The sequence below is a fragment of the Lissotriton vulgaris genome, chromosome 4_1 (genome assembly GCF_964263255.1).
Source record: "Lissotriton vulgaris chromosome 4_1, aLisVul1.2, whole genome shotgun sequence".
Lineage (NCBI taxonomy): Eukaryota > Metazoa > Chordata > Amphibia > Caudata > Salamandridae > Lissotriton > Lissotriton vulgaris.
In genome coordinates this window covers 1881444821-1881471446 of record NC_141691.1, presented here as the reverse complement: position 1 = coordinate 1881471446, position 26626 = coordinate 1881444821, and the positions used below count along the sequence as shown (strand labels likewise).

Sequence of the window (26626 nt, the reverse complement as noted above, 5' to 3'; positions counted from 1 at the left end):
ATCACTTGTGATCCAGCCCACTCCTTGCGTCCTGCCATTCACGCTTCTATCCGCCCTACGAACTCCCCCCCAAGGGATGGGTGTGCCCGCTCTTGACCCCCCTGTCCCTTCAAATCCTGCCAACCAGTGAACCCCCTGTATGGCGGTTCACTGCCCCACCCCCCGTCTAGGTCCGCCAGTCCGCAACACACACTCCCGCATTCACTCCCTGCGACACCAGATAGCCTCATTCCACAACTTGCTCACCACATCTCTCATCTCCATCATGTAATACGCATTGCCCAGCTGGGACAAGTGCACCCCGTCGTCCCTGAAAACTAAAGGCTCCTCCAGTCGTATCCCGCCATGTGCAATAACCTTAATGTCCTTTTCACCACAGTAGAGTCTCATTGCCCTATTGAGCTTCCTTCGTGCTTTCTCGATGGCCCCATGTTTCATAGCCCCTCTCCACACTTTCCTGGGGACCAACTCAGTCCAGGCAATGCAGGTCCCTGCAAGCCTCGCTTTTAAAACCTCCAGGTCCCGCTGCATGAGTTGTAAAAGTGCCCATCCGGACAGTTGCACCAGGTCATTCTCCCCCAGATGAATGATCAACAAATCAGGACATCCCCTCTGTGGGATCATCTTCGCGAGCCAGGGCAGTAGTGCCCCCCATCGCATGCCACTTTTGCCCCACCATTGTACCTCGTGCAAGTGTCCTTTCAGTCCCAGGTTACGGCCGTAAACCTGCTGCTCCGCATATTTGGATGCCCAATGCACGAAGGAGTGCCCAACAATCCAAGTCACCGTCTTACCGCCCGGTCCACCCACGCAACCTACGAAGAAAAAGATGTTAGAACAAGAAAAACTGTCTGAAACAACCAACATCCTGCCTGGGACCATCCTACTTCCTCACATACCTCTCACAACAGCGTGACTTCCATCGCCCAAGTCTCCTAATCCTATCCCAGGACCAACCCAACCTGGCCGCCGCTGTCGCAGCCCCAATCTGGAAAGAGTGGGTCCCAAAACCAGCCTCATCCATGCCCAACCGCCTCAAAGCCTTGCGCAAAACAGCCAACAACTGGCCCGCCGTCACTCTTGCGCCAGATGCATGACGAAAAATCTCCCCACAGCGCACACTCCCCGTCCCCAGGAAAGTCCGCCATTCCAACACTGGGCAAACCGCCCGCCCGTCTCATTCAACCACACCCACTTGCCCCTGCCCAACTGATCTGTCTTGGAGCACCGCAGCCAAATACCCAAGCGCCCCCCATCCACTCGGATCTCCTCAAACAACCTGCCAGCCCCTCTCCTCGTACCCAAAAGCTCAGACACCCGAAATGCCCTGAAAAACATCCACACCATACACAAGCGAAAAAGACCCACCTCAAACATGTCATAACAACATTCCGGCAACACCCCAACCAGCCGGACCAACAACTCAAACGTCACCGCCTCCCTCAGCCTACCCCCCCCCCCCACTCCCTCGCTCCCTGCCCCAGCCCCGCAACATCCTGCTCAGTAGAACATCTTTGGTCAGGTCAAAGCCCAGAAACAAAACACAGTAGAAAGATATCCCCGCCAATTTACCAGATTTCATAGCCGCGGTCAAACCCCGGTCCATGCAATCCAACACATAACCTCTCAGCCCCTGTTCCACAGTCGACTCCACACCCACCACGCCATTCACCGTCCAGCCCATGAAAGCACTAAATTCAGACCATGCCAAACGATAAGTCCTCCTCGTGGTCTCAGCCAGCGAACCCTCTACCAGTCCAATCATCCTCACTCCCCCAAGGCCCAGATGCCGGCCGGCAGCTCGGTCTTGCATGTATCCGCTCCCGGTGCCAGGTGTCGAAACTGCTGCCACTGCGAACAAGACAAAGCATCCGCAATGTCATTATTCGCCCCAGGGACATGCTTAGCCCGAAACACCACATTCAACCGCAGACACACCAACATGAACCTCCACAGCAGCCGCAGCACTCTCAGGTCCCTTGCCCTCTGATGATTCACCAGCTCCACCACCGTCATATTGTCTATGTGGAAGAGCACAGATCTGTTTTGAAATTCCCCCCCCCCACACCACCAGTGCCACCAGCAAAGGGAAGAATTCCAAGAAGGCAATGCTCCTGCCCTGTTTGATCCAGGAGGCCGGCCAGCTCTCCGCACACCACCTGCCGTCCCAGAAAACACCAAACCCTGCTGACCCAGCTGCGTCAGAGTAAATTTGGCACTGCCAGACCGCCCTCTCCTCGTCAAATTCCAAAGACACACCGTTGAAGTCCTGCAAGAAAGTAATCCATGTCCTCAAGTCCGTCCTCACCCCCATGGAAATCCTGACCCTGTGATGTGGAAGCACTGCCCCCGACATGGCCATGCCGAGCCGCCTGCAGAACGTCCGCCCTGCCCGCACTACCCTACACGCAAAGTTAAGGAAACCCAGAAGTTTCTGCACTGCCCGCAAAGGAATCCGCCGTTCCCCCACAGCCCACTCCAGACATGCCAAGATCTCCGCCACTTTGGCCGCAGGAAGGCGCGCCAGCCACTGCACTGAGTCCAGTTCGATCCCCAGGAAGGTGAGGCAACAGCTGGGACCAGTCGTCTTCCCGGGCGCCAGAGGCACCCCAAACTGAACGGCCATCTCCTGGAATCGCGACAGGGCCCTGCCGCAATCCCCGGTATCCGACCTCCCCAGGAAGAGGAAACCATCCAAGTAGTGAGTGACTTCGCGACACCCACTAACACGCACCATGACCCACTGCAGAAAAGTGATGAAAAGCTCGAACAGAGCACAGGAGATGGCGCACCCCATGGGCAAAACCTTGTCCACGTAGATGGCCCCCCCAAACTGCATGCCCAAGAGTGAAAAATCCGCCGGGTGAATAGGCAGCAGACGGAAAGCAGACTTGATGTCACACTTCGCCAATTCCGCTCCCGTCCCACACACCCTCACCAGGCGGATCGCATCGTCCACCGACGCATAGAGCACTCTCGAATCTTCCACTGCAATAAAGTCGTTCACTGACTGGCCCTCCGGCCATGACAGATGGTGAATCATCCTGAACTCCCCTTCCTCCTTCTTCGGCATCACCCCCAATGGGGATATGATCAGGTCCTGCAACGGCCAGTCAGTAAATGGGCCAGCCACTCTTCCTTCCTCTACCTCCTTCTTCAACTTAGCAGACACTACACGCGGCAGTTCTTTGGCAGATCTCAAATTCTCGGCCCAACGCCGCTCCCTGGGACCTTGGTAGCCCACCCTAAAGCCCTCAGTGAAACCCCAGAAAAGCCGCGCCGCAGCCTCCTGATCCGGGTAGCACGAGAGCCACGGGGCCATCGCCTCCACCCTAATCGGTGTAGGCGCCCTTCGGTCCAGGGTGGCCCCGCCCTCTGGCGTTCCTCCATTGCTCCGAGGGTGTGGTGAGTGTGAGGCACTGCGTAAGGGCATGCTTCCCGCCGCACTTCGAGCACTCGTGTTTGAATTTACAGGGATACCGGGAACAATACCCCTTATTGTAGCTCCAACAGGCCCCCGTGGAATAACCCCCCGGCTTGGACTGCTGCCCTGAGACAATGGTGCTGGGCACTGTTCCACCCCCCGCCCCGCCTTGGGCGGGACGCGGCGGAAAAGACCGATACACCACCGGTAGGCCACTGGCCGTGTGTGTGGACGCAGTTGAGTGCGAAGACGCCATCCACTGAACCCAGAGTTCCTGATCTACCTCCCCCCAACTCTTCTCGGGATTCGCGCTAACCCTAGCTCGAAACTCCTCATCATAGCTTAGCCAAGCAAAACCCCCGAACTGCATCTGGGCCTTGCGAATGATGTCCATGTATTTGAAAAGCGCGATCGCCCTGTCCAAATACTTCTGGCAATAAACACTGGCATAGATCAAGGACGCTGACGTCCAGTTCTCCATTGTCACCGGCACCCTAGGGCGCCTCGTCAGCTCCCACTCTTCTTCCTTAGACCCCTCCTTAGCCTGCACCTCCCTGTGAATCAACTTAAAGACATCCACAAACTCAGGTTTCCAGATCCGATCCTTGAGCTTCTCCGAGAGATGCGACCCCAAAGGCATCGCCAGCCCCATATGTGGTAGCTTCCTAGGTACCTTCACTCCCTTCTCCTCCTTACCATCCCCTTTGTCCGTCTGCACCCCCAAAGTCACCGACTTACCATCCACCTTCTTACCATCCTCGGGTGGACCGCCCGATGGCTTCTCCGCCTCCCGCACCGAACCATCACCCACTCCACCGACCTGCAAGTCCTCTTCCGCCCCTGCCCCCCGGGGAACGTCTTCCCAGGCCGCCCACCAGGCTCCCTCACCTGTGAGTGCCGTGGTCCGCTCCCGGGGCCGTCCTCTGGACTCCGTCACCTGGACCGCCGCCGTCCCGGCCTTGGTCATCGTTGCCGCCTTGTCCTGCAATACACCAAGGTCGCCGTTGTCCGCAGCGCCACCTAAGCCTTCCAAGTCATCCCGCACCTCCCCGTCCTCCAGCTCATCACTCTCCACACCATAATCCAACTCAAGCACTGGTTCCAGATCCACACACAAATTGTCCATCTCCTTCACCGCTCGCTTCACACCTTTCTGCACACCTCCCCGCCCACGCACACCAGTCTCAACACGCGCTGCAGGAGCCCGAGCCCTTGGTGGAGGGACAGCCACCACGGACTGCCATACTGCTTCCGTCCTGCGTCTTGGAGCCGTCTTGCGCCCCGCCAGGCACCCCCCGGCTCTGCCGACAGCCGCCGGCTTGGATCCGCCCCCACCCCTCAGGTCGCTCCAACCTGAGCGGGCCCCAGCACCATCGGGCCTCAAAGCCGTCCTGGCCGTCCCTACTCCAGCCCTGCTCCCCTTGGGGGGGTTGTCCTGCACTGCCTTCCTGGCCCTGACCCTCCTTAACTCTTCCTCCAGCTCCGCTTCCCTTTCCTCTTCAGAGGTCGGGGTGGGAGGACCCTCCACCTCATGGCCCCACAATGCGCTCACCTTGGCTCTGGTCTCCTCGGCCCATCTGACCTCTTGAATCTGCTCCAAAATCCTTTCTAACCCTGGGCCCTGCCCTCCCAGGAAGTGGCGCCCCAGATATGGGGGGGGGGGGGGGCGGCGGGGGGGAAGCAGGCAGTAACCAAAAAATTCAGCCCCCGTGGGGAAGAAACCCACCTGCGGAAAACCAGGAACCCACCCAGGCCCCCCTCCCATGGGAACAAGTGTGGAAGGCCCACCCCGGCCCCCCAGGTCCCCCACCGCCACCTGCCTCGCTGGGGCAGGGGTGCCCGCCCTAGAACTTGTAGACAAGTCGATGGGGGCCTCCTCTTCCAGTCCCCCGCCCTCCCTAGAGTCATCCACTGTCAAGCCAGCCTCAGGGGTGGTGATAGCAGCCTGCCCGACAGACTCAGAGGCCCCCTCCCCCCCGGGGCTCCTAATGGCACCAGAGCAGGCCCAGTGAGGCTGTCCGCCTGCCCCTCCCCCTGCACAGCTCCGGCCGGCACCTGCAGAGGCCCCAGGGGCGGGAGCGCGGAGGGCGCGGCCCTCACAGCAGCCCCCGTGGCCCCAGGCAAGAATTAGATCGGGGGTAGGCCCGCGGGGGCAGGCTCCGCCGTTTCCCGCCCCTCGCCGGGTCCCTGGGCGCTCCACCCCCCCTTCGATCATGGCCCTGCCATGCCGCGTCAGGCTCGTCCTCCTGACACGCTACCACTGCGGCCTTGACCACGGCCGAGGCGGCGCGCGTGCCCCTGGTGGCCCCCACCCAGGCCTGATCCAAAACCCCCGGCTGGATAAGGTCCTCCCGCCCGGCCCTCGCGAGCAACAGCAAGGCCTCCCGGACCTCTTCCGAGGACACCCCCGACATCTCGCTAAACACCACGCTTCAGGCGTGAACAAGCAAACCAGCTGCTGTACAACAGCTCCGACCGATCGCCTAAACCCAAAACCTAACGACTACGCCACAACCTTGGGAAAAACCAGCCCTGAACTAACCTCCCTTTTGAGCTCCCTCCCGATGGTGCCAGGCGCAGGAAGAGGAAGTTCCCTTCCTGCCCTGCGCCTAAATACCCACCCCCTAACTCCTCCCCTTCCCCTACCTGGCCTATCCCTGCGAATGACCCCGGGGGAAGACTAGTCTGCGACTCTGCTTCCCCTGGGGCCCGGCAATTACATTACCAGGTCCCCGTATTGGAACGCCTCTCTAATCTACATTGTTGAGCCTCCTAGTGTCACCCTTTGCAACAATGCACGAGGTGCCCGTTCAATTGACCCGGGCCCCTACTCCCGCCCTCTCAAGAGGTGGCGGCTGCACGCCTTGGAGAAGGACAGGGGGGGGGCAGCAGCGGAGGTGGCGTACCGCGCCACTCCGCCCTCCCCCAGCACCCCACGCTGGGACACAGGATTGGTGATCCCATTGGTGGAAGGAGCAACCAGGCGCTCGCTGCCCTCCCCCACAGCACCCCAAGCCGGAACACAGCCTAGGTGGAATTAGCCACAAAGGGGGCGGGGGAGCATTTTGGTGCTCACTGCCCTCCCCCACCACACAACCACAAGTCACACCAGATCGGGGCCCAGGAGCACTCCGATGGGAGGCGGGGGAGCATCCTGGCGCTCGCCCCCGTGAAAATAATTGCGGACTGCTCTCAAAAACGATGGCCTGCAAATGTGCGTGAGAACGCACCCCTCGCCACTCCTACCCACTCTAGGCTACCGTATAGCCAGGGATGGCCACCCCCGCTACTGCTCCCATGGAGCCTTCAAACTGGCACTGCCAACGTTGTTCTGCAGAGAGAAACCATGCGACGCATGCCCCCCCCACAACATCAGGCCCATGTCGCTGCCTCGAAGGAAAAGGCCGGCGAGGGGGCCCGCGACGCTCCGTCCCCCCCTTTACAGCTGGCCTCCGAGAGCCGGGACCCCGGAGTCAGGGAAGCCACATTAGACGGCATGGAGCCTCTGACCCACCCATACCCCTTCTCCTGTCTACCGAAAGCTGAACAACCAGGAGAAAGGGCCGCTGCCCTAAGCTCCCCTGGAACTGTCCATCCCCACCACCACAGAGCGGCCACAGCCACGGCAATGGCCGGGCTTAACAGCATTGCTCCCGGAGGTGGGGGCGTGGGGGATAGGAATGCACTCACCACCGAAATGGTACAGCTCCAAGAGGTCCCACGTCTAAACAGAGAGATGGGCAGCAAAGAGGCTGCAGTGTGGGCGGGGGAGGGTATTTGTACCCTTGTCCTCCCCGACCACGGCCAGAAGTGTCACGGCCAACTGACCCCCTGGTCCCTAGACCGGGGGCACTAGTGTGCTGACCAGTGTGCCTTCCTGTGTCACTAGCAAAAACAACAGTTGATGGACAGAATGCAGAACAATGTCATACATTCACCCCAGTACAGAGATCTGGACCTAAATCCATCGTTTTTTTGCACTCCACACCACCCCAGTTCAGACATGGCCATATGCAAATCAGCCTTGACCCTGTGCCTCATGGGACCAGTCCAGCCTGAACTGCCAAGCCACCTCTTTCCTGGACCGGAATCAAGCATCCTAGGACCGGTTTCTGGTTATCAGCTGTCTTCAGCCAGGATAGCTTGACTCCAGTGGTGTGAAGAGCATGGGACTCACGTTTGAGCATACCCATCCCACTCGGGGTGACAAATGCAAAAACAACAGCTGATGGACAGAATGCAGAACAATGCCATACATTCACCCCAGTACAGAGATCTGGGCCTAAATCCATCGTTTTTTTGCACTCCACACCACCCCAGTTCAGAGATGGCCATATGCAAATCAGCCTTGACCCTGTGCCTCATGGGACCAGTCCAGCCTGAACTGCCAAGCCACCTCTTTCCTGGACCGGAATCAAGCATCCTAGGACCGGTTTCTGGTTATCAGCTGTCTTCAGCCAGGATAGCTTGACTCCAGTGGTGTGAAGAGCATGGGACTCACGTTTGAGCATACCCATCCCACTCGGGGTGACAAATGCAAAAACAACAGCTGATGGACAGAATGCAGAACAATGCCATACATTCACCCCAGTACAGAGATCTGGGCCTAAATCCATCGTTTTTTTGCACTCCACACCACCCCAGTTCAGAGATGGCCATATGCAAATCAGCCTTGACCCTGTGCCTCATGTGAACAGTCCAGCCCGAACTGTGACACTAAGGCGGCCACCCTGTTGGAGGGTCCCCTACAGGGCCCCCCGGTCAGCCTTTGCAGTGGCAGTGTTTCTAAATGAGTGGAGGAGCGTCACTGCCACTCCCCCACTCCCCCCCCCCACCCCATTAAACTGCAGGAAAAATATAATTATAATAAAAATGATTTTATTGCCATATTAGTTTTTCAGCTTTCTGCCAAACGGAGTGTGGGGGTGGAGCCAATGTCTCATTGTTGCCAAGTGATTGAGGAGTGGCCTTTCAGTGTGAATCGCGCATGTAGGTTTTCACAGCTGCCATGCTGCGGCCAAACCGACATACACAATTCAAACTGGGTTGGAGAGCAGTCACAGCTCCAGTGCCTTTTGGAGCACTGAGGCAGCCTGCTCCAACCAATTCAGATGCTGCTCTGACCAGCGTCTTGATTGGATAAGGTGCAGAAAGCTGGAAAAGTAAAATGATAATAACGTTATTTTTATTACCATTTTATTTTTCCAGCTTTCTGGCAGCAGTGTGTGTGTGGGTAGGGGAGGGGGGGCGACGATAGTCTGCTCGATGGAGGCACTGCCACTGCCACCTTCATTTTATTCTGGACTGCCGCGGTCTGTGCGGGTAACAGCGGTGGTGCGATAGGGCCGGGGGGAGGGGGTATTCTGAGGGACGATGAAGACGGCAAATTAAATAAATGATACATTTTCCCTCTACATCATCTGTTGGAATCCCTCCCCACCCGGCACCACCGCCACACCACTGTTACCTGCACGGACCACGGCTGCTTCTGGAACTTACAAATCCATTAGTCGTGGATTTTGTATTCTTTTCTCTGACTAAATTGCTTAAAACCTTTTACTGTCAACACAATTACTTACAGAAAGCCCGTCATATTATTTTTTATGTACGAACTCTGAATTATAAAGATGCCCTTGCAAAAATATTCAAATGTACTGCTCTGTCTAATAGGGACCCTTCAAGATCCGATTTAGAAGGTTGTTTTAAAGATTTTAATATTTATACCAAGAGTTATTGTGCATCGCAATGGTGATTAGTTTTACTCACAAATAATGTTGATTATATTAGCCAATTATATTGTTAGGACCATAACATATATTTCAATTGATAACTGCCATGTCCCTCTTTGTTTTTGTGCTCTGTAATAGGCAACAAGTCGTTGCAATGCAAGTAATTAGTAAAAGGAACTGATTGTTCTGCTCCGACCTTCTTTATCACAGGTCCTAGTCAACGTGTGAAGAAATAAAAACACTTTATTGCTAAGTCTTAAGGCAGCCCCTTTCTATAATACTCAGAACAAAATTTATCTTTGAGTATGGCAGCAAATCCTAAACAACATAATAGTTAAAAAACAGAAGGGACCTAAAGTTTACATACCAATATAGTTTTAAAGAAATCTTTTAACGGGTAAAATGACACACAACTGAAGAAAATCTCATGGGTAGGAGTCAGGGGATATTGCAACAACAAAACCTGTAACATAAATAACAGAAAATTAAAAATCAATGTAAGTCTGTGCAGTTTGCAGTGACAAAGGCACCATTCGTTGCTGATCCACGATATAGAGTAATCAGGTAAATGTACATGGGTCTGTCAGAAACTGCAACTTTGCACATTGACATTTCGGAAGGGCAATTATTTTCAATGGGGTGAGGCTGGAAGCAGTGGCCAAAAAGGCCCCTACAAGACTACTGGGTTCCATTATGTGCTCCAGAAGAAACTATGACCATGAAAGTAAAACATTCTGAATGGGAAAATCCTGCAATGCAGCCATGGCTGTCTGGTTCTCTTCAGAGAAGCTTGGCTGACATTCTGTCTCAGTACTTCAGAGATGAAAAAGTAAATAGGTTCTAACTTTTACAAAATGGTCGGGAATTTCATTTGTGGTGCTTAGAAAAAATCTCAAATTTCAGGGACGACGTTTTGGATATTCGGTCACGCGTTCTCATGTTGTGGGAAGGATAACCACAACTCCAGTTCTGGAAAGGGGCGACCACTCGGTCCCCCCGAACGTATGGTTGGGTGCCCCGATCCCCCCGAGAAACCATTTTGGGCGGGGGGCGTGGCTCGGCTGGTATGCCCGAAGCGGCGTAGCCGGGGCGCGCCTTTTCCCGCCCAAGAAGGGTTGTCCTAGACACCTACACCGAAGACCAGGCCCAGTAGACGTACCGGAGGAGGGTACGCGCCCTCCCGCAGAAGAATAAATAGAGCGGGAATCCGAAGAAGCGTCCTCTTGTTCCTGTGCTCTGAAGGCTGCACCCACTCGTTGCTCGTGAGCCCTCGACGGAACAAGCAGCAATTTTGAGAACTTGTAATCTTGTTGTTTCTCTTTCAGTTACTTGGAGTTCGAAGAGTCCGGAACCTCGTCGATCGGCTAGGAGCAGGATACTCGACATCATGGCCGGCAAGAAAGCGGGAAAGAGTTCCGAGACGGACAAGGTGTTACGCCTATTGACGAACCGGATGGCTTGCATGGACCGAAAACTCGGACAAGTCCAATCGATCGGTAAAGGTTTGACGGAGGTCAAAAAACAGCTGGCTGCACTGAGCAACCCGGGTCACCCTAAGAAGGTAATAGGCCCGGCCTTGCCGGGAGTCGTCCCTGAGGGTAGAGGGAAACGGGTCAAGAAGAGGGCAGTTTCGGGGGAGGTCCCGGTCCCAGAGGTACCCCCAGTCGCCCCCCTCATGCCGGTAGACAACCCGGTACCAAATCCTAATATGGGGCAGCCGATCCCGGTTGTAATTACTCCTGATAATGATGAGGATATGCCTCCCGAATTGGCCATCCAGTTAGCAGCATGGCTCAAGAAAAAAGCAGGGGGATCAGTGGCCCCTGGAGATCCGGCCGAGGAGGCCAGACTACTAATCGAGCAATTGTGGCGGTCGAGAGATGTCGCAAAGGCGAATGTTCCTCTTGTTTCCCCACAGGTAGCACCGGTAGGACCTGCAGTTGGTCACGAGAAAACGGCGGGAACAACGGCCGAACCGGGTAAGCTCGCATTGCCAATGGCGGGGGAGGGTTCATTACCCTCGAGGCGGGAGAAGGTGGCACAGCACATCCCTTTGGCCACGAAAGAGTTAATATGGGGGGACAAATATGTTAACATGTTTTCCTTATTAACTGACCATCGCGAGATGGAATATGCTAAAACCCAGAAGGATTTGTGGCACCCGAGCGTCTGGCGCGCCAAGATGGCGGAATTTAGGGTGGATGAGACAGTAACGAATTGGGTTAAGGCCTTTTCTATATTTACTGCAGTTATGGGGGAACGTAAACCCGAGGTGATGACTGAGTTGACTTGCTATCAAAATCGTATTATGGATTTTTATTCTATGAATGAGGGGGAGGAATGGAAAGGTTATGACATGAAATTCCGGAAAGCGAAAGAATATGATGCTACTTTGACTTGGGATTGCCTGGACTCGGTGTCATGGCACAAGCAGCTCCTGCCAGGGGCGGCAGGTACGTCCACGCCAGGCGGGAGTGGGTCGGGGGTCGTCCGCCAAAAGCCTGTGGTGCCCTTTCAAGCGGGCGCCGGTGGTGATTACCAGCCTAAGACCGGCGGGAATGGCGGCAAGAGGGGGGTCTGTTGGGGCTTCAATCGAGGCAACTGTAACAGACCGCAGGGAACATGTAGGTTCAAGCATGTATGTGCGGGCTGTGGGAACTCCTCACACCCGGAGAGTTCATGTAAATCTAAAAATAGCGGGACAGGAGGAAAAGCAGGGTCTAAGCAGGAGTGAGGTAGAACGTTGTGACGGATTGCCTACACCCGTTGATCTCATGGCTATGACTCCTTGGTTGAACAGATACCCTGATCATGTATCCGCTGGGGTGTTGAGGAACGGATTCTTACATGGCTTCCACATCCCGGTGGGGGATTTTCGGGGGGACTCCTTCTGTAAAAACCAGTTATCGGTACAGCACAACCCAAGCGTGGCAGAGAAGAAAATAGCAAAAGAAGTCAGCTTAGGGCGAGTGGCAGGGCCTTTCCATCGCCCGCCGGTGGCGGAGTTCATCTGTTCCCCGTTAGGGGTTGTCCCGAAGAAAGACCCGGGGGAGTTTAGACTTATTCATAACCTGTCTGCTCCAAGGGGTTCCTCGGTGAACGAGGCCATTGACCCAGAAGTCTGTTCAGTACGGTACGCATCGTTCGATGATGCCGTGGCCATGTTAAATCGCCTGGGCCCCGGGGCGCTGATGGTGAAATCAGATATCGAATCGGCGTTCCGCTTGCTCCCGGTACACCCACAGGATCAGCACTTGCTAGGTTTTGCATTTCAAGGGAGTTATTACATGGATAAATGCATGCCTATGGGTTGCTCCATTTCTTGTGCCTATTTTGAAATGTTCAGTTGTTTTTTAGAGTGGGCATTCACCGAGGCCACAGGGCATAGGCATGTTATGCACTGTCTTGATGACTTCCTGTTCTTGGGAGCAGCCGGCAATACGAGATGTGCGCAGGCGCTGCAAGACTTCTGCATCCTCATGAGGGAGTTTGGAGTCCCATTGGCACCAGGTAAGACGGTTGGACCATCTACTTCACTGGAGTTTCTGGGAATTGAGCTCGATTCTGTGGAGGGATGTTTCCGTTTACCGATGGAAAAGGTGGCCAAGTTTAGGGCTTCCTTGACGCAATGCCTGGGCAAGGAGAAAGTGACCCTGCACCAGTTACAGCAAACAGTGGGTCAGCTTAACTTTGCTTTGAGGGTAATACCAATGGCCCGCCTCTTCTCACGCTCTATTGCACAAGCTATGGTCAGTCTCAAAGAGGGGCACCACCGTACGAGACTGTCGGCAGAGGTTCGCCAGGATATGCGCATTTGGTTGGCATTTCTTGCGGACTTCAACGGTCGAGTCGTGTGGAACAAGCCGCCAGCGTCTTCAGATGAACTAGGTCTGTGGACTGACTCAGCGGGGAGCGTGGGATTTAGCGCCATCTTAGGTAATCGATGGTCGGCGCAAACATGGCCGGCGTGGTGGCACTCCAGCGGTCTCACAGGTAACATTGGGTTCTTGGAGTTATTCCCCATTTGGGTTGCTCTGATGGCATGGCCTGACGACTTCAGGGACCGCTCAGTGGTGTTTTGGTCTGAAAATATGACTGTGGTCGAATGCATTAACCAACAGGCAGCACGCTGCAAATGGATCTTGAGATTGTTGAAAGAAGTTGTGCTGCTTTGCATGAGACTGAATGTACAGTTCAGGGCGAAACATGTGCCAGGCGTACTGAATCATGCAGCTAATGCACTCTCTCGTTCACATATGCAGGCGTTCAGGGGTTATCTACCTACAGCGGACCTAGTGGCGGCACCATTCCCGAAGCACTATGGCTAATCGGTGCCCCGGATTACAAGACCTCGTGGCAGCAAGCTTAGCCCCCAGGACAAGGAAGGCATACGAAGGAGCGTTTCGTTCCTATTGCACATTTTTGGGTCCAACAGGGAGTCAGAGCTGGGGTCAGGAGGAATCCTTCCTGGGGTTCCTGGTAGCGCTGCACAGAGAAGGCCGATCAGCGGCAACGGCCAGTAGGCATAGGGCGGCCATTTTATTCATGGTGCAGGTGCATGGCATAAGAGACCCATCGGGTCCCTTTTTTGGTTAAGAAGGCCCTTCGCGGCTGGCAGCGCCTCGAGGGTCGCAAGCAAGATGCGAGGCGCCCGATTGGCTTACACAGGTTGTCTCTACTCGTAGCGAAACTAGACGAGACGTGCTCCTCCCATTTCGAAGCAGTTCTGTTCCGGGCAGCTTTCGCATTAGCATTCCATGGGGCTATGCGGGTGAGCGAACTGGTCGCAAGGAATAAGAAAGACGTTGAGGGAGGCTTGTGCAGGGATCACGTCCAAATTAGGGGTGATTCGATGGTGGTCTCGATAGCCAGGTCCAAGACCGACCAGGGGGCTATGGGAAATAGTGTTGTCGTGCAGCGCGAGCGAGGGTCCCCCACGTGCCCAATAAAGTGCATAGAGGAATACTTGGCACTAAGGGCGGCTACATGGGGGGGGAGTTTGCTGAGGCACAAGGATCGCACCCCACTGACGAGGTTTCAGTTCCAGAGGGTGCTAGCACTGACAATCGCTGCTGCGGGCATGGACCTGTGCGATTTTGGGACCCACTCGTTTAGGATAGGGGCTGCTACTGAGGCTACAGCCAGGGGTCATAGTGCGGAGGAAGTGAAACAGTTGGGACGATGGTCCTCGAATTGCTTCAAAAGGTATGTGCGATTGCACATGTTGTAAAGATCAATTGACATGCACTCACGCTTCTTGTCTTTTGTTTGAATTACAGTTTCGCGAGCCTGTCACGCGGGGCGGAATTTGCAGTCGACCCAGCACCAGGAGACCAGCGGTCAAGGATCACCGTCTGGAGAGAGAGTGGTATGGGTCGTGGGCCACTCATATGTGAGGCACGCCGGGGACGTATTCAAAGCAGGTGACGCGACTCACGCAGCTGGGGAATATGGGTACAGAGTGGCCTTCCATGGGAAGGGCGGGCTCTGTTTTGACCAATTCGAATCATTTTTTGACGGTCTCTTAGGGCGGAAAAGGTCACCGCCATCTGTAGTCATAGTACACCTGGGGGGCAATGACTTGGTGACACTGGGTAGACGAGTGTTGTTCGAAAAAAATTTTGTCTGCTGTTAGCTGGTTGGCTAAAAGAATCCCGGGGTGCATGATTGCCTGGTCCCACATGATTCCCAGGAAGGTATGGCGGGGGTCCTTTCGGTGTCAGCACTGAACCATTCGGTGAAAAGGGTTAACAATAAAAATTGGTAAATTGTTTCGCTCTTCGCAGTTGCATAGCATTCCTCACGGGTGTATTTGGGGTGATCTCATGTATCTGAAAGATGGGGTTCACCTGTCCAGGGAGGGGAATGATTTACTCATAGGAGACTTCATAGCATGGCTAAGGGGTTTGAGGAAGCATGACCTTTAGGAGGAGTAGGGGGGGCCGGATAGCCGGTCAACTATCCGGCCTGTGGCGGTAAGGTCATGATCGGTGAGCAGTAATTTCAAGGTCCCTAGAGGGGGGCGCCACCCAGAATGGATGGGAGCGCCCGGGGGGAGGCGGCCATTGGCCCCTCCCACGGGGAGGTGGCAGCCACTAAGTATGGGTCGCCTAGGGGGAGACGGCCATCGGCCCCTCCCAGGGGGGGAGGCGGCTAGATGCCCCTCCTACTAATTTCCCGGGGGCCGGATATCCGCGACGGCGGATAGAGAGTGTGGGGATGGGGGGAGTCCACGCTGTCCTTCCTACAGATACCTCACACGGGAACTCGGACGACCTTTAAGATGGCGTCGAGTGGAAAAGGGGCCCCACCACGACAAGGGAAGTTACAGTTGGCAACAAGGGTAGAGTCCTCTGCGCATGCGCCACTCACACTGTGAGGGCGAGAGTTTTGGTAGTAGGGATCTGACATCGGTTAAGACCTTGCCGTTGGCCCTTAATGCTAGGATGTACAATTTTAATTTAGAATGGTTGCATTTGCAGGATGTTAGACTCGGCTAGGAAACCTTTGTATTAGAGATCTGTTAAGGTTAGCCAAAGAACATGCCTTCATCGAAATGTAATAAATGTAAAATTGTACATAATTATGAAACTTTTATTTAATGTTTTAAATTTTGTTTCATATTTTAATAAATACGGCCGGAAGGGTGACTCCCTCCTAGGTGTGAGCGGAAAATCCGTTACGCTCGCGGATTTTGCGGATTTTTGGGAAATTCGCAATCCGCGAGATTTGCGAATTTCCCGCAAAATCCGCAAATTCGCACGCAGCGGATTTTTTTGGCGGCGCGCGGCGTTGGTGATACAATTTTTGCGGCGCGCGGCGTTTATCATCGTTTGCCGAGTTGTTTTTTTCGATAGTTTGCGAGTGCTGCGCCATTTTGGATCTTGCTGTGTGATCCCGCGGGAATTGGCGAGCGCGATTACGTCATCGCGGCTTGCCAGCGATAGTTTGTCAACGCGAGTACGGCGAGATCACGTCTCGCGGTACTTCGCAATTGCGAGATTTGAGATGCGGCGAGCGAAAATATAAATTTGCAATTCTGCACAAGAAATCCACCAGCAAGCAGCATAAACCTTCTAGAAATGATGATTTTTATCTGAATAACTCCTTAGTTTGACATTTGCCTGCACTTTTTTAGCGAGGAGTCCATTTTGGGGAGGGGGGCAGGGGGGTGGGAGGAAGGAAGTGCCCCACAGTCTTCAACTTCCTGTTCCTGTTCAGCAGGCTCCTCCCAGTGCTTTGTCCATCTCCTGGTCACTTTTCATTTGGGTCTGGAGCTGGAAGAATTACTTTTTGTGGATGCTGCTGGATATTTGGATTTGAGGCCTTTTTGACTTTCTTTGGATCACTGTTGGATTAGAAATTTTACAAGTAAGTTTGTTTGGGGCATTACAGTTGCTGCAATTAAAATTTTGGAATTTTCGATTTTTGGGCTGTTTTGGGGCCTTTTGCCCAGGGGTACTCAGTGGTGGGTGGACTGAGTCTTTCTGTGGGTTGTCTTGAACTTAAACATCATGGAGGCCATGGATGAATTGGGATTGTGCTGATTTTTCTGTGTTTTTCGATTTTTGATCTGTTGTTGGGGCCTTGACCAGGGGTAGTGAGTGGTGCATGGGCCTAGTCTTTCTGTGGGCTGTCTTGAACTTAAACATCATGGAGGGCATAGATGGAATGGGATTGTGCTGATTTTTCTGTGTTTTTCGATTTTTGACCTGTTGTTGGGGCCTTGACCAGGGGTAGTGAGTGGTGCATGGGCCTAGTCTTTCTGTGGGGTGTCTTGAATTTAAACATCATGGAGGGCATGGATGGAATGGGATTGTGCTGATTTTGCAGTGTTTTTCGATTTTTGGGGGTGTTCATGGGGAGGGACATGCCATGTGGCTGGTGGCCATTTTGAGTGCAGCTACAGGCACTGGCCATGTGCTGGCAGGCAAGTGGCCATTTTGAATGCAGGCTTTGTTGTTAGGCCTCCAACCATTTTGCCTACTTTTCAACCTTTATTTATGCCCAGGGGTAGTGAGTCTTGCATGGGCCTAGTCTTTCTGTGGGTTGTCTTGAATTTAAACATCATGGAGGCCATGGATGGAATGGGATTGTGCAGATTTTTCAGTGATTTTCGTTTTTTGGGCCTGTACTTGTGGCCTTTTCACCAGGGGTATTTGAGTCTAGCATGGGCCTAGTCTTTCTGTGGGCTGTCTTGAACTTAAACATCATGGAGGGCATGGATGGAATGGGATTGTGCTGATTTTTCTGTGTTTTTCGATTTTTGGGGGTGTTCATGGGGACAGGCCATGTGGGTGGGGGCCATTTTGAGTGCTGGTACAGGCAGGCCCTGGCCATGTGCTAGGAGGCAAGTGGCCATTTTGAATGCAGGCTTTGTTGTTAGGCCTCCAACCATTTTTCCTACTTTTCAACCTTTATTTATGCCCAGGGGTAGTGAGTCTTGCATGGGCCTAGTCTTTCTGTGGGTTGTCTTGAATTTAAACATCATGGAGGCCATGGATGGAATGGGATTGTGCTGATTTTGCAGTGTTTTTCGATTTTTGGGGGTGTTCATGGGGAGGGACATGCCATGTGGCTGGTGGCCATTTTGAGTGCAGCTACAGGCACTGGCCATGTGCTGGCAGGCAAGTGGCCATTTTGAATGCAGGCTTTGTTGTTAGGCCTCCAACCATTTTGCCTACTTTTCAACCTTTATTTATGCCCAGGGGTAGTGAGTCTTGCATGGGCCTAGTCTTTCTGTGGGTTGTCTTGAATTTAAACATCATGGAGGCCATGGATGGAATGGGATTGTGCAGATTTTTCAGTGATTTTCGTTTTTTGGGCCTGTACTTGTGGCCTTTTTACCAGGGGTATTTGAGTCTAGCATGGGCCTAGTCTTTCTGTGGGCTGTCTTGAACTTAAACATCATGGAGGGCATGGATGGAATGGGATTGTGCTGATTTTTCTGTGTTTTTCGATTTTTGACCTGTTGTTGGGGCCTTGACCAGGGGTAGTGAGTGGTGCATGGGCCTAGTCTTTCTGTGGGGTGTCTTGAATTTAAACATCATGGAGGGCATGGATGGAATGGGATTGTGCTGATTTTGCAGTGTTTTTCGATTTTTGGGGGTGTTCATGGGGACAGGCCATGTGGGTGGGGGCCATTTTGAGTGTTGGTACAGGCAGGCCCTGGCCATGTGCTAGGAGGCAAGTGGCCATTTTGAATGCAGGCTTTGTTGTTAGGCCTCCAACCATTTTGCCTACTTTTCAACCTTTATTTATGCCCAGGGGTAGTGAGTCTTGCATGGGCCTAGTCTTTCTGTGGGTTGTCTTGAATTTAAACATCATGGAGGCCATGGATGGAATGGGATTGTGCTGATTTTGCAGTGTTTTTCGATTTTTGGGGGTGTTCATGGGGAGGGACATGCCATGTGGCTGGTGGCCATTTTGAGTGCAGCTACAGGCACTGGCCATGTGCTGGCAGGCAAGTGGCCATTTTGAATGCAGGCTTTGTTGTTAGGCCTCCAACCATTTTGCCTACTTTTCAACCTTTATTTATGCCCAGGGGTAGTGAGTCTTGCATGGGCCTAGTCTTTCTGTGGGTTGTCTTGAATTTAAACATCATGGAGGCCATGGATGGAATGGGATTGTGCAGATTTTTCAGTGATTTTCGTTTTTTGGGCCTGTACTTGTGGCCTTTTCACCAGGGGTATTTGAGTCTAGCATGGGCCTAGTCTTTCTGTGGGCTGTCTTGAACTTAAACATCATGGAGGGCATGGATGGAATGGGATTGTGCTGATTTTTCTGTGTTTTTCGATTTTTGACCTGTTGTTGGGGCCTTGACCAGGGGTAGTGAGTGGTGCATGGGCCTAGTCTTTCTGTGGGGTGTCTTGAATTTAAACATCATGGAGGGCATGGATGGAATGGGATTGTGCTGATTTTGCAGTGTTTTTCGATTTTTGGGGGTGTTCATGGGGACAGGCCATGTGGGTGGGGGCCATTTTGAGTGTTGGTACAGGCAGGCCCTGGCCATGTGCTAGGAGGCAAGTGGCCATTTTGAATGCAGGCTTTGTTGTTAGGCCTCCAACCATTTTGCCTACTTTTCAACCTTTATTTATGCCCAGGGGTAGTGAGTCTTGCATGGGCCTAGTCTTTCTGTGGGTTGTCTTGAATTTAAACATCATGGAGGCCATGGATGGAATGGGATTGTGCTGATTTTGCAGTGTTTTTCGATTTTTGGGGGTGTTCATGGGGAGGGACATGCCATGTGGCTGGTGGCCATTTTGAGTGCAGCTACAGGCACTGGCCATGTGCTGGCAGGCAAGTGGCCATTTTGAATGCAGGCTTTGTTGTTAGGCCTCCAACCATTTTGCCTACTTTTCAACCTTTATTTATGCCCAGGGGTAGTGAGTCTTGCATGGGCCTAGTCTTTCTGTGGGTTGTCTTGAATTTAAACATCATGGAGGCCATGGATGGAATGGGATTGTGCAGATTTTTCAGTGATTTTCGTTTTTTGGGCCTGTACTTGTGGCCTTTTCACCAGGGGTATTTGAGTCTAGCATGGGCCTAGTCTTTCTGTGGGCTGTCTTGAACTTAAACATCATGGAGGGCATGGATGGAATGGGATTGTGCTGATTTTTCTGTGTTTTTCGATTTTTGACCTGTTGTTGGGGCCTTGACCAGGGGTAGTGAGTGGTGCATGGGCCTAGTCTTTCTGTGGGGTGTCTTGAATTTAAACATCATGGAGGGCATGGATGGAATGGGATTGTGCTGATTTTGCAGTGTTTTTCGATTTTTGGGGGTGTTCATGGGGACAGGCCATGTGGGTGGGGGCCATTTTGAGTGTTGGTACAGGCAGGCCCTGGCCATGTGCTAGGAGGCAAGTGGCCATTTTGAATGCAGGCTTTGTTGTTAGGCCTCCAACCATTTTTCCTACTTTTCAACCTTTATTTATGCCCAGGGGTAGTGAGTCTTGCATGGGCCTAGTCTTTCTGTGGGTTGTCTTGAATTTAAACATCATGGAGGCCATGGATGGAATGGGATTGTGCTGATTTTGCAGTGTTTTTCGATTTTTGGGGGTGTTCATGGGGAGGGACATGCCATGTGGCTGGTGGCCATTTTGAGTGCAGCTACAGGCACTGGCCATGTGCTGGCAGGCAAGTGGCCATTTTGAATGCAGGCTTTGTTGTTAGGCCTCCAACCATTTTGCCTACTTTTCAACCTTTATTTATGCCCAGGGGTAGTGAGTCTTGCATGGGCCTAGTCTTTCTGTGGGTTGTCTTGAATTTAAACATTATGGAGGGCATGGATGGATTGGGATTGTGCTGATTTTGCAGTGTTTTTCGATTTTTTTGTGCTCTATAACTGAACTGATGTTCCTCTGTCTTCCATTTTTTTTAGGTGCACAAGACTCAAGAGAACCACCAGTGCCAGGAAGAAGTCCTGCAGCGGTGTGTGTGTGCAGCATAACGTCACGCGACGGCACGTCTGGCCTCAGACAACTCTACAATTCGTGCAACTGCGGCCTGCTGTCTGACCTTCTCTGAAGAAGATGGCCCCGCCCCCAAAGAAAGTTCTCCGTAGCTCCTCTAGCAAGAAAGTTGCTAGTAAGGAGCAGAAGAAGCAAGTTACCAAGGAGGCTGGTGTGCCACCCGCCACGTTTTTTGGGAGCAAAAAAAAAAGTACGCCTGCAGCAGCAGGATCTGCTGGGGACCAAGCTGGGAGCAGCACCCCTGCTCCATTGGGTTCAGTGCCTCCACCACCACGCCAACTTAAGTCAAAGCCCTTGAGTGCTTCAGAGGCAGTCAGTGTACTTCTCCAATCACCATCGACCAGTGATGTTGGCTCATCGCAAGAAAGTAGCAGCAATGTCCCTGAATCAACACAGGTTGTTGTAACTCATCTGACAAGTGTTGAACAACCACAGCCGCAACAACAACACCATGTGCAAGTACACGCCCAAGTACATGTGGAAGGAGAGGCAGCAAAAGGAGATGCGCAAGCAAAGGTGCATGGAGGTTCACAAGTGCCCACAATAGTTGTTCCTCCCGAAGTAGGGGCACATTTGGAAATCGACAATGAAGCCGAGGTATCATTGGAAGCCACTCCTCCTGATGATCATTCATTGTCTTCCACATCCCTAGCAAGGAAAAGATCAAGGGGGGTGTCTACATCTTCTTCAAGCCCACCTCGTTCTGATGCAAGTGATCTGTCTTGGGAACCACAACTGCGGTCTGACAGTGAGGCACACCATGATCTGACACCGGTACCTAAGCGTAAAAGGAAGGTCGTCCAAAAACTCAAACCTATGGAGTGTGATGAGGCTCAACAAGAAGTGACAGATACTGCTGGTGATGAAGCCTCTCACGATGACGACGAGCCAGTCATCACAAAGGTCACTGCAGCCCCACCGGGCATGCAGCAAAGAGACATTTTGACCCTATCCCGAGAAGCTGCTGAGCGTGATGATGATGTCGGAGAGGAGGCAATGGAAATGGAATCATTAGATTTGGAGTTAAGTAGTACACCAAAACCTACCGCTTCCATATTTCTTCCTCGCAAGAAGGTACCCACCTCGTCCTCGACCTCAATTCGTGGTGGTGAAAGTGCAAAACGTACTGTAGTTCGGCAATCCACATCCTCCACTTCATCTGGCATTAGCAGCAGGACCACCACCACCAGTATCGCCGCCTCCTCCGGCCCCCGAAGACATTTCAAGTCTCCAGTTTGGGACTTCTTTAGTGTTTGCCCAAAAAATGAAAACGTAGCCATTTGTAGCATTTGTAAGCTTCGAGTTAGTCGTGGTAAGTTGGTTTCCAACTATGGTACCGGAGGCCAGAGAGGTCATCTTAGGAGAACGCACGATGTCCAATGGTTTGCGCACCTACACGCGATCAAGGAAGCCGGAATTGCACGCAATGAAAACGTTGTTTTTTCATCTAGTGATGACGAGGAGGTAGAAGACGATTCAAACACTTCACTTACACCCAGTTCCCCTGTCAGCAGCACACCCCATGGGAGCCACACTAAGAGTGTGGGAGAGAGTGAGACATCAATGCGGAAAAGTTCATCAGCGAGCGTAACTGGGTCGAAGAGATCATCATCATCCCGTAAATCCTTGGTCCAGGGCAACATTAAAAAGATGTTGTTTACAGAAGCGCAATATGAACGCAACCACCCAATGACCCGTCTGTATAACACTAAGCTGGCTAAAATGCTAGCTCTGGACCTTCTCCCTTTTTCTTTTGTAGAAGGGGTTGGTTTTCTAGAATTAGTGACAGCGCTCTGCCCTAAATGGAAGGTTCCTAGCCGGTTCTATTTTGCCCGAGTTGCGGTTCCAGCACAACATGAAGATGTTCTGAAGGTGATTGGGGCAGCTTTGCAGAAGAGTGCTGTTCACACTATACATCTGACAACAGACATGTGGACCAGTGGCGCAGGCGCTGATTACATGTGCATCACTGCACACTGGGTCTCTTTTTCAGGGGCTAAAGCAAAGCTAAACTCAGGTGTTGACACTAACATTGTTTTTAAAGGTGCTCGGAAACATGCAACACTAGCCATGTTTGGTTTGGAGAAACGTCACACAGCAGAAAACATTTTGGATGTCTTTAACACAAAGGTCCTTAACTGGCTGTCCCCACTAAAACGCAAGGTTGGTTATGTTTCCACGGACAATGGCGCCAATATAGTTAAGGCCATGAGGGACGGTTACTATTTCAGAGTGCCGTGTTTGGCGCACTGTATAAACCTGGTTGTCCAAAAATTCTTGGGTAATAAAGGCAGTGCAGCGTACAGTGTATTGGAGACCTGCCGAAAAATGTGCAAGCATTTCAGGCATTCTTTTAAGGCCCGGAAGCAGCTGAGGAGCCTGCTATATCAACGTCAAATGCCAGTGAAAGCACTCATCCAGGAGGTGGTAACACGTTGGAACTCAACTTTCTACATGCTTGAGCGTCTGTATGAGCAGTATACGGAACTCGATCAATATTTCTTTAAAGAGGGTATAGAGGAGCTGAGGATGGGTGGGCCGCAATGGAACATAGTTGAAAGCCTGACACGCATGCTTCGTCCTTTTGAGTTCTTCACGCGTGCAGTCAGCAAGGAGGACTCTAATTTGGGAAAAGCTATCCCATTGTTGTACATGCTGGAGGACCAACTGAAGGAGGTGTGTTCTGTGTTTGAAAAAGATGACAAAAACCAAGACTCTTTGCTTCTGGCTGAGCAATTATTAGAGCTCCTACAAGGTGATGAACGTCTTAAAAAGATCCACTCAGAACAGCATTACATTTGTGCTACTATTCTGGATCCACGCTACAAAAAGGCGCTGGCAGGCCAAGCATTCTTTCCTTTTGATGATGAACATGTTCCAAAGTACAAACGTTGGCTAGCCTTGTCAGCCAAGAAGTTTGAAACAGAACGGCTGGAAATTGAAGGAAATGGCAGTACATCAGCAGGCCATCCCCAGTCAAAACAATCCACTTCTGCACCTGTGGCTGTGGCACAAGTGACCTCTCAGCCGTTAAAGACACCGGCAACCGGATCATCTGCACGAAAGACAACAGAAACATTGGAGGCTGAAGAGGATTGGCTAGCTCTGCGTGGGTTTGGTTCTCAAAAGGTCAGAGGCACAGCAAGAGCTAAGCAAAGTGGAGGAACCTTGGATGAGGACCTTGAGTCGATGGTGAAGGACTATCTGAATGACTCAACAGAGGTCTATGTTAATTCTGACCCATTGGCGTATTGGCATGGGAAAAAAGAATTGTGGCCACAGCTCACCAACCTGGCTTTAAACTACTTGTCTTGCCCACTCGCAAGCGTGTCTTCTGAACGGGTTTTCAGTGCGGCTGGTGGGATTGTAACTCCCAAACGGAGCCGCCTCTCGCCCAAAAATGTGGAGAGGTTAACAATGATCAAGATGAATCAGCACCTCATACCACCAGATTTCAGAGTACGAGAGAGCGTGCCGGATGAAGAGGAGGTGGACAGCAACATAGATGAGGGAATTTCTACTCTGTCAGGTGACACTGAGCTCACCCTGCCTGAATTCGCAGAGTATGATGACGAAGCCTTATTCTTATTCCTGGACCGTGATACCGAGCCCTGAAAATGAGACAACGAATCAATAACTTTCTTTTTCATCCTTATTCACTTTTATTCCTGTGTGTCTGTCTTTCTTTGTTGTGCACAGTTAATATAATTCAAACTTTAATCAGATAATCACAAAAACAAGCCCATCACCAGAACTGTCTTCGCTTGTTTGCTAATTGATTTGAAGGTGCCGCAGTCTGCATTCCTCTGGTTCACAAGTTCAGAAGAACATGCTCCTCTATCCTCCTCCTCCAGACTCCTATTTCCATCAAAGCAGAGGGCTGGTTTACGCCCAATGAAGAAAGACTCAGCACTTGTGGGGGTGTTGTTCTACCTCTCTGCAGGTGAGTTGACGGGTCTGGGGCCATTGCTGGGAAGCACTGAAAGTGGTTTGGACCAAATCCGAGGCGGAAAATTTTTTGTGTTTTTGATGACTTGCTTGCCTTTGAGGTGCTCTTGGGGGGGGTTCCGTCTGTTTGTGGGTGAGTTTCGTGGTCTGGGAGCACTGCTGGGACACTCTAATCTTGATTGCATTTGCTTTTCAGGAAATCCGTTGTGGCAACCCCGACTTATGGCCTAGCTACGCAGTGCGTTTGGACCGAAGGCCCAGAAATATTGCAAGTATGAGATTTTGCTTTTGGCCTGTTTGGGGGTGTTATGCTTCTTGGCGGGTGGGTTGGCGCCGCGAGTCTTGGGGCATTCCTGGGAAAGGTCTAATACCGGGTAGAAGTGGTTGGGACAAAATCCAGGCCGATTTTTTTTGGCTATTTCTGACATTTTGCTCTATGTAGCGTTTTCGGGGGCCTGTTTGGGGGGCTTCCTGGTGTTTGTGGGTGAGTTTCGTGGTCTGGGAGCACTGCTGGGACACTCTAATCTTGATTGCATTTGCTTTTCAGGAAATCCGTCGTGCCAACCCCGACTTATGGCCTAGCTACGCAGCGCGTTTGGACCGAAGGCCCAGAAATATTGCAAGTATGAGATTTTGCTTTTGGCCTGTTTGGGGGTGTTATGCTTCTTGGCGGGTGGGTTGCCGGGTCTTGGGGCATTCCTGGGAAGGTCTAATACCGGGTAGAAGTGGTTGGGACAAAATCCAGGCCGATTTTTTTTTTGGCTATTTCTGACATTTTGCTCTATGTAGCGTTTTCGGGGGCCTGTTTGGGGGGCTTCCTGGTGTTTGTGGGTGAGTTTCGTGGTCTGGGAGCACTGCTGGGACACTCTAATCTTGATTGCATTTGCTTTTCAGGAAATCCGTCGTGCCAACCCCGACTTATGGCCTAGCTACGCAGCGCGTTTGGACCGAAGGCCCAGAAATATTGCAAGTATGAGATTTTGCTTTTGGCCTGTTTGGGGGTGTTATGCTTCTTGGCGGGTGGGTTGCCGGGTCTTGGGGCATTCCTGGGAAGGTCTAATACCGGGTAGAAGTGGTTGGGACAAAATCCAGGCCGATTTTTTTTTGGGCTATTTCTGACATTTTGCTCTATGTAGCGTTTTTGGGGGCCTGTTTGGGGGGCTTCCTGGTGTTTGTGGGTGAGTGTCGTGGTCTGGGAGCACTGCTGGCTATATATACTTTACTTTGCAAGAGGTTTGAAGCAAATCCATGGTGGCAGAGGGGACTTAGGGCCTAGCTGCAGAGCGCGCGCGGAGTGATTTGGGAAATTTGTGAAAAATTGACTAAGTCCCCATTTTTGTACTTTTGCTCTTTGGCTGTTTGGGGGTCTTCTACTCGTTTTCTCCTGGGTTGACGGCTCTGGGGCCATTGCTGGGAAGCTCTAATACCGGATAAAAGTGTTTTGGACCATATCCCAGGCGGAAATTGTTTTGTGTTTTTGATGACTTGCTTGCCTTTGAGGTGCTCTTAGGGGGGGTTCCGTCTGTTTGTGGGTGAGTTTTGTGGTCTGGGAGCATTGCTGGGACACTCTAATCTTGATTGCATTTGCTTTTCAGGAAATCCGTCGTGCCAACCCCGACTTATGGCCTAGCTACGCAGCGCGTTTGGACCGAAGCCCCAGAAAAATTGCAAGTATGAGATTTTGCTTTTGGCCTGTTTGGGGGTGTTATGCTTCTTGGCGGGTGGGTTGCCAAGTCTTGGGGCATTCCTGGGAAGGTCTAATACCGGGTAGAAGTGGTTGGGACAAAATCCAGGCCGATTTTTTTTTTGGCTATTTCTGACATTTTGCTCTATGTAGCGTTTTCGGAGGCCTGTTTGGGGGGCTTCCTGGTGTTTGTGGGTGAGTTTCGTGGTCTGGGAGCACTGCTGGGACACTCTAATCTTGATTGCATTTGCTTTTCAGGAAATCCGTCGTGCCAACCCCGACTTATGGCCTAGCTACGCAGCGCGTTTGGACCGAAGGCCCAGAAATATTGCAAGTATGAGATTTTGCTTTTGGCCTGTTTGGGGGTGTTA

The 26626-nt window shown here is 52.2% G+C and overlaps 1 protein-coding gene across 1 annotated transcript in view; it reads right to left on the bottom strand.

The window, feature by feature from the left end:
- Positions 1-201: 201 nt before the first annotated feature.
- Positions 202-26626, bottom strand: part of LOC147724670 (uncharacterized) — a 56715-nt gene continuing 30290 nt past the window's right edge. Inside the window, exon 2 of the mRNA XM_086918080.1 lies at positions 202-815. Coding sequence (XP_086774206.1) covers positions 202-815 — 614 coding nt within the window. The remainder of the gene's footprint in view (positions 816-26626) is intronic.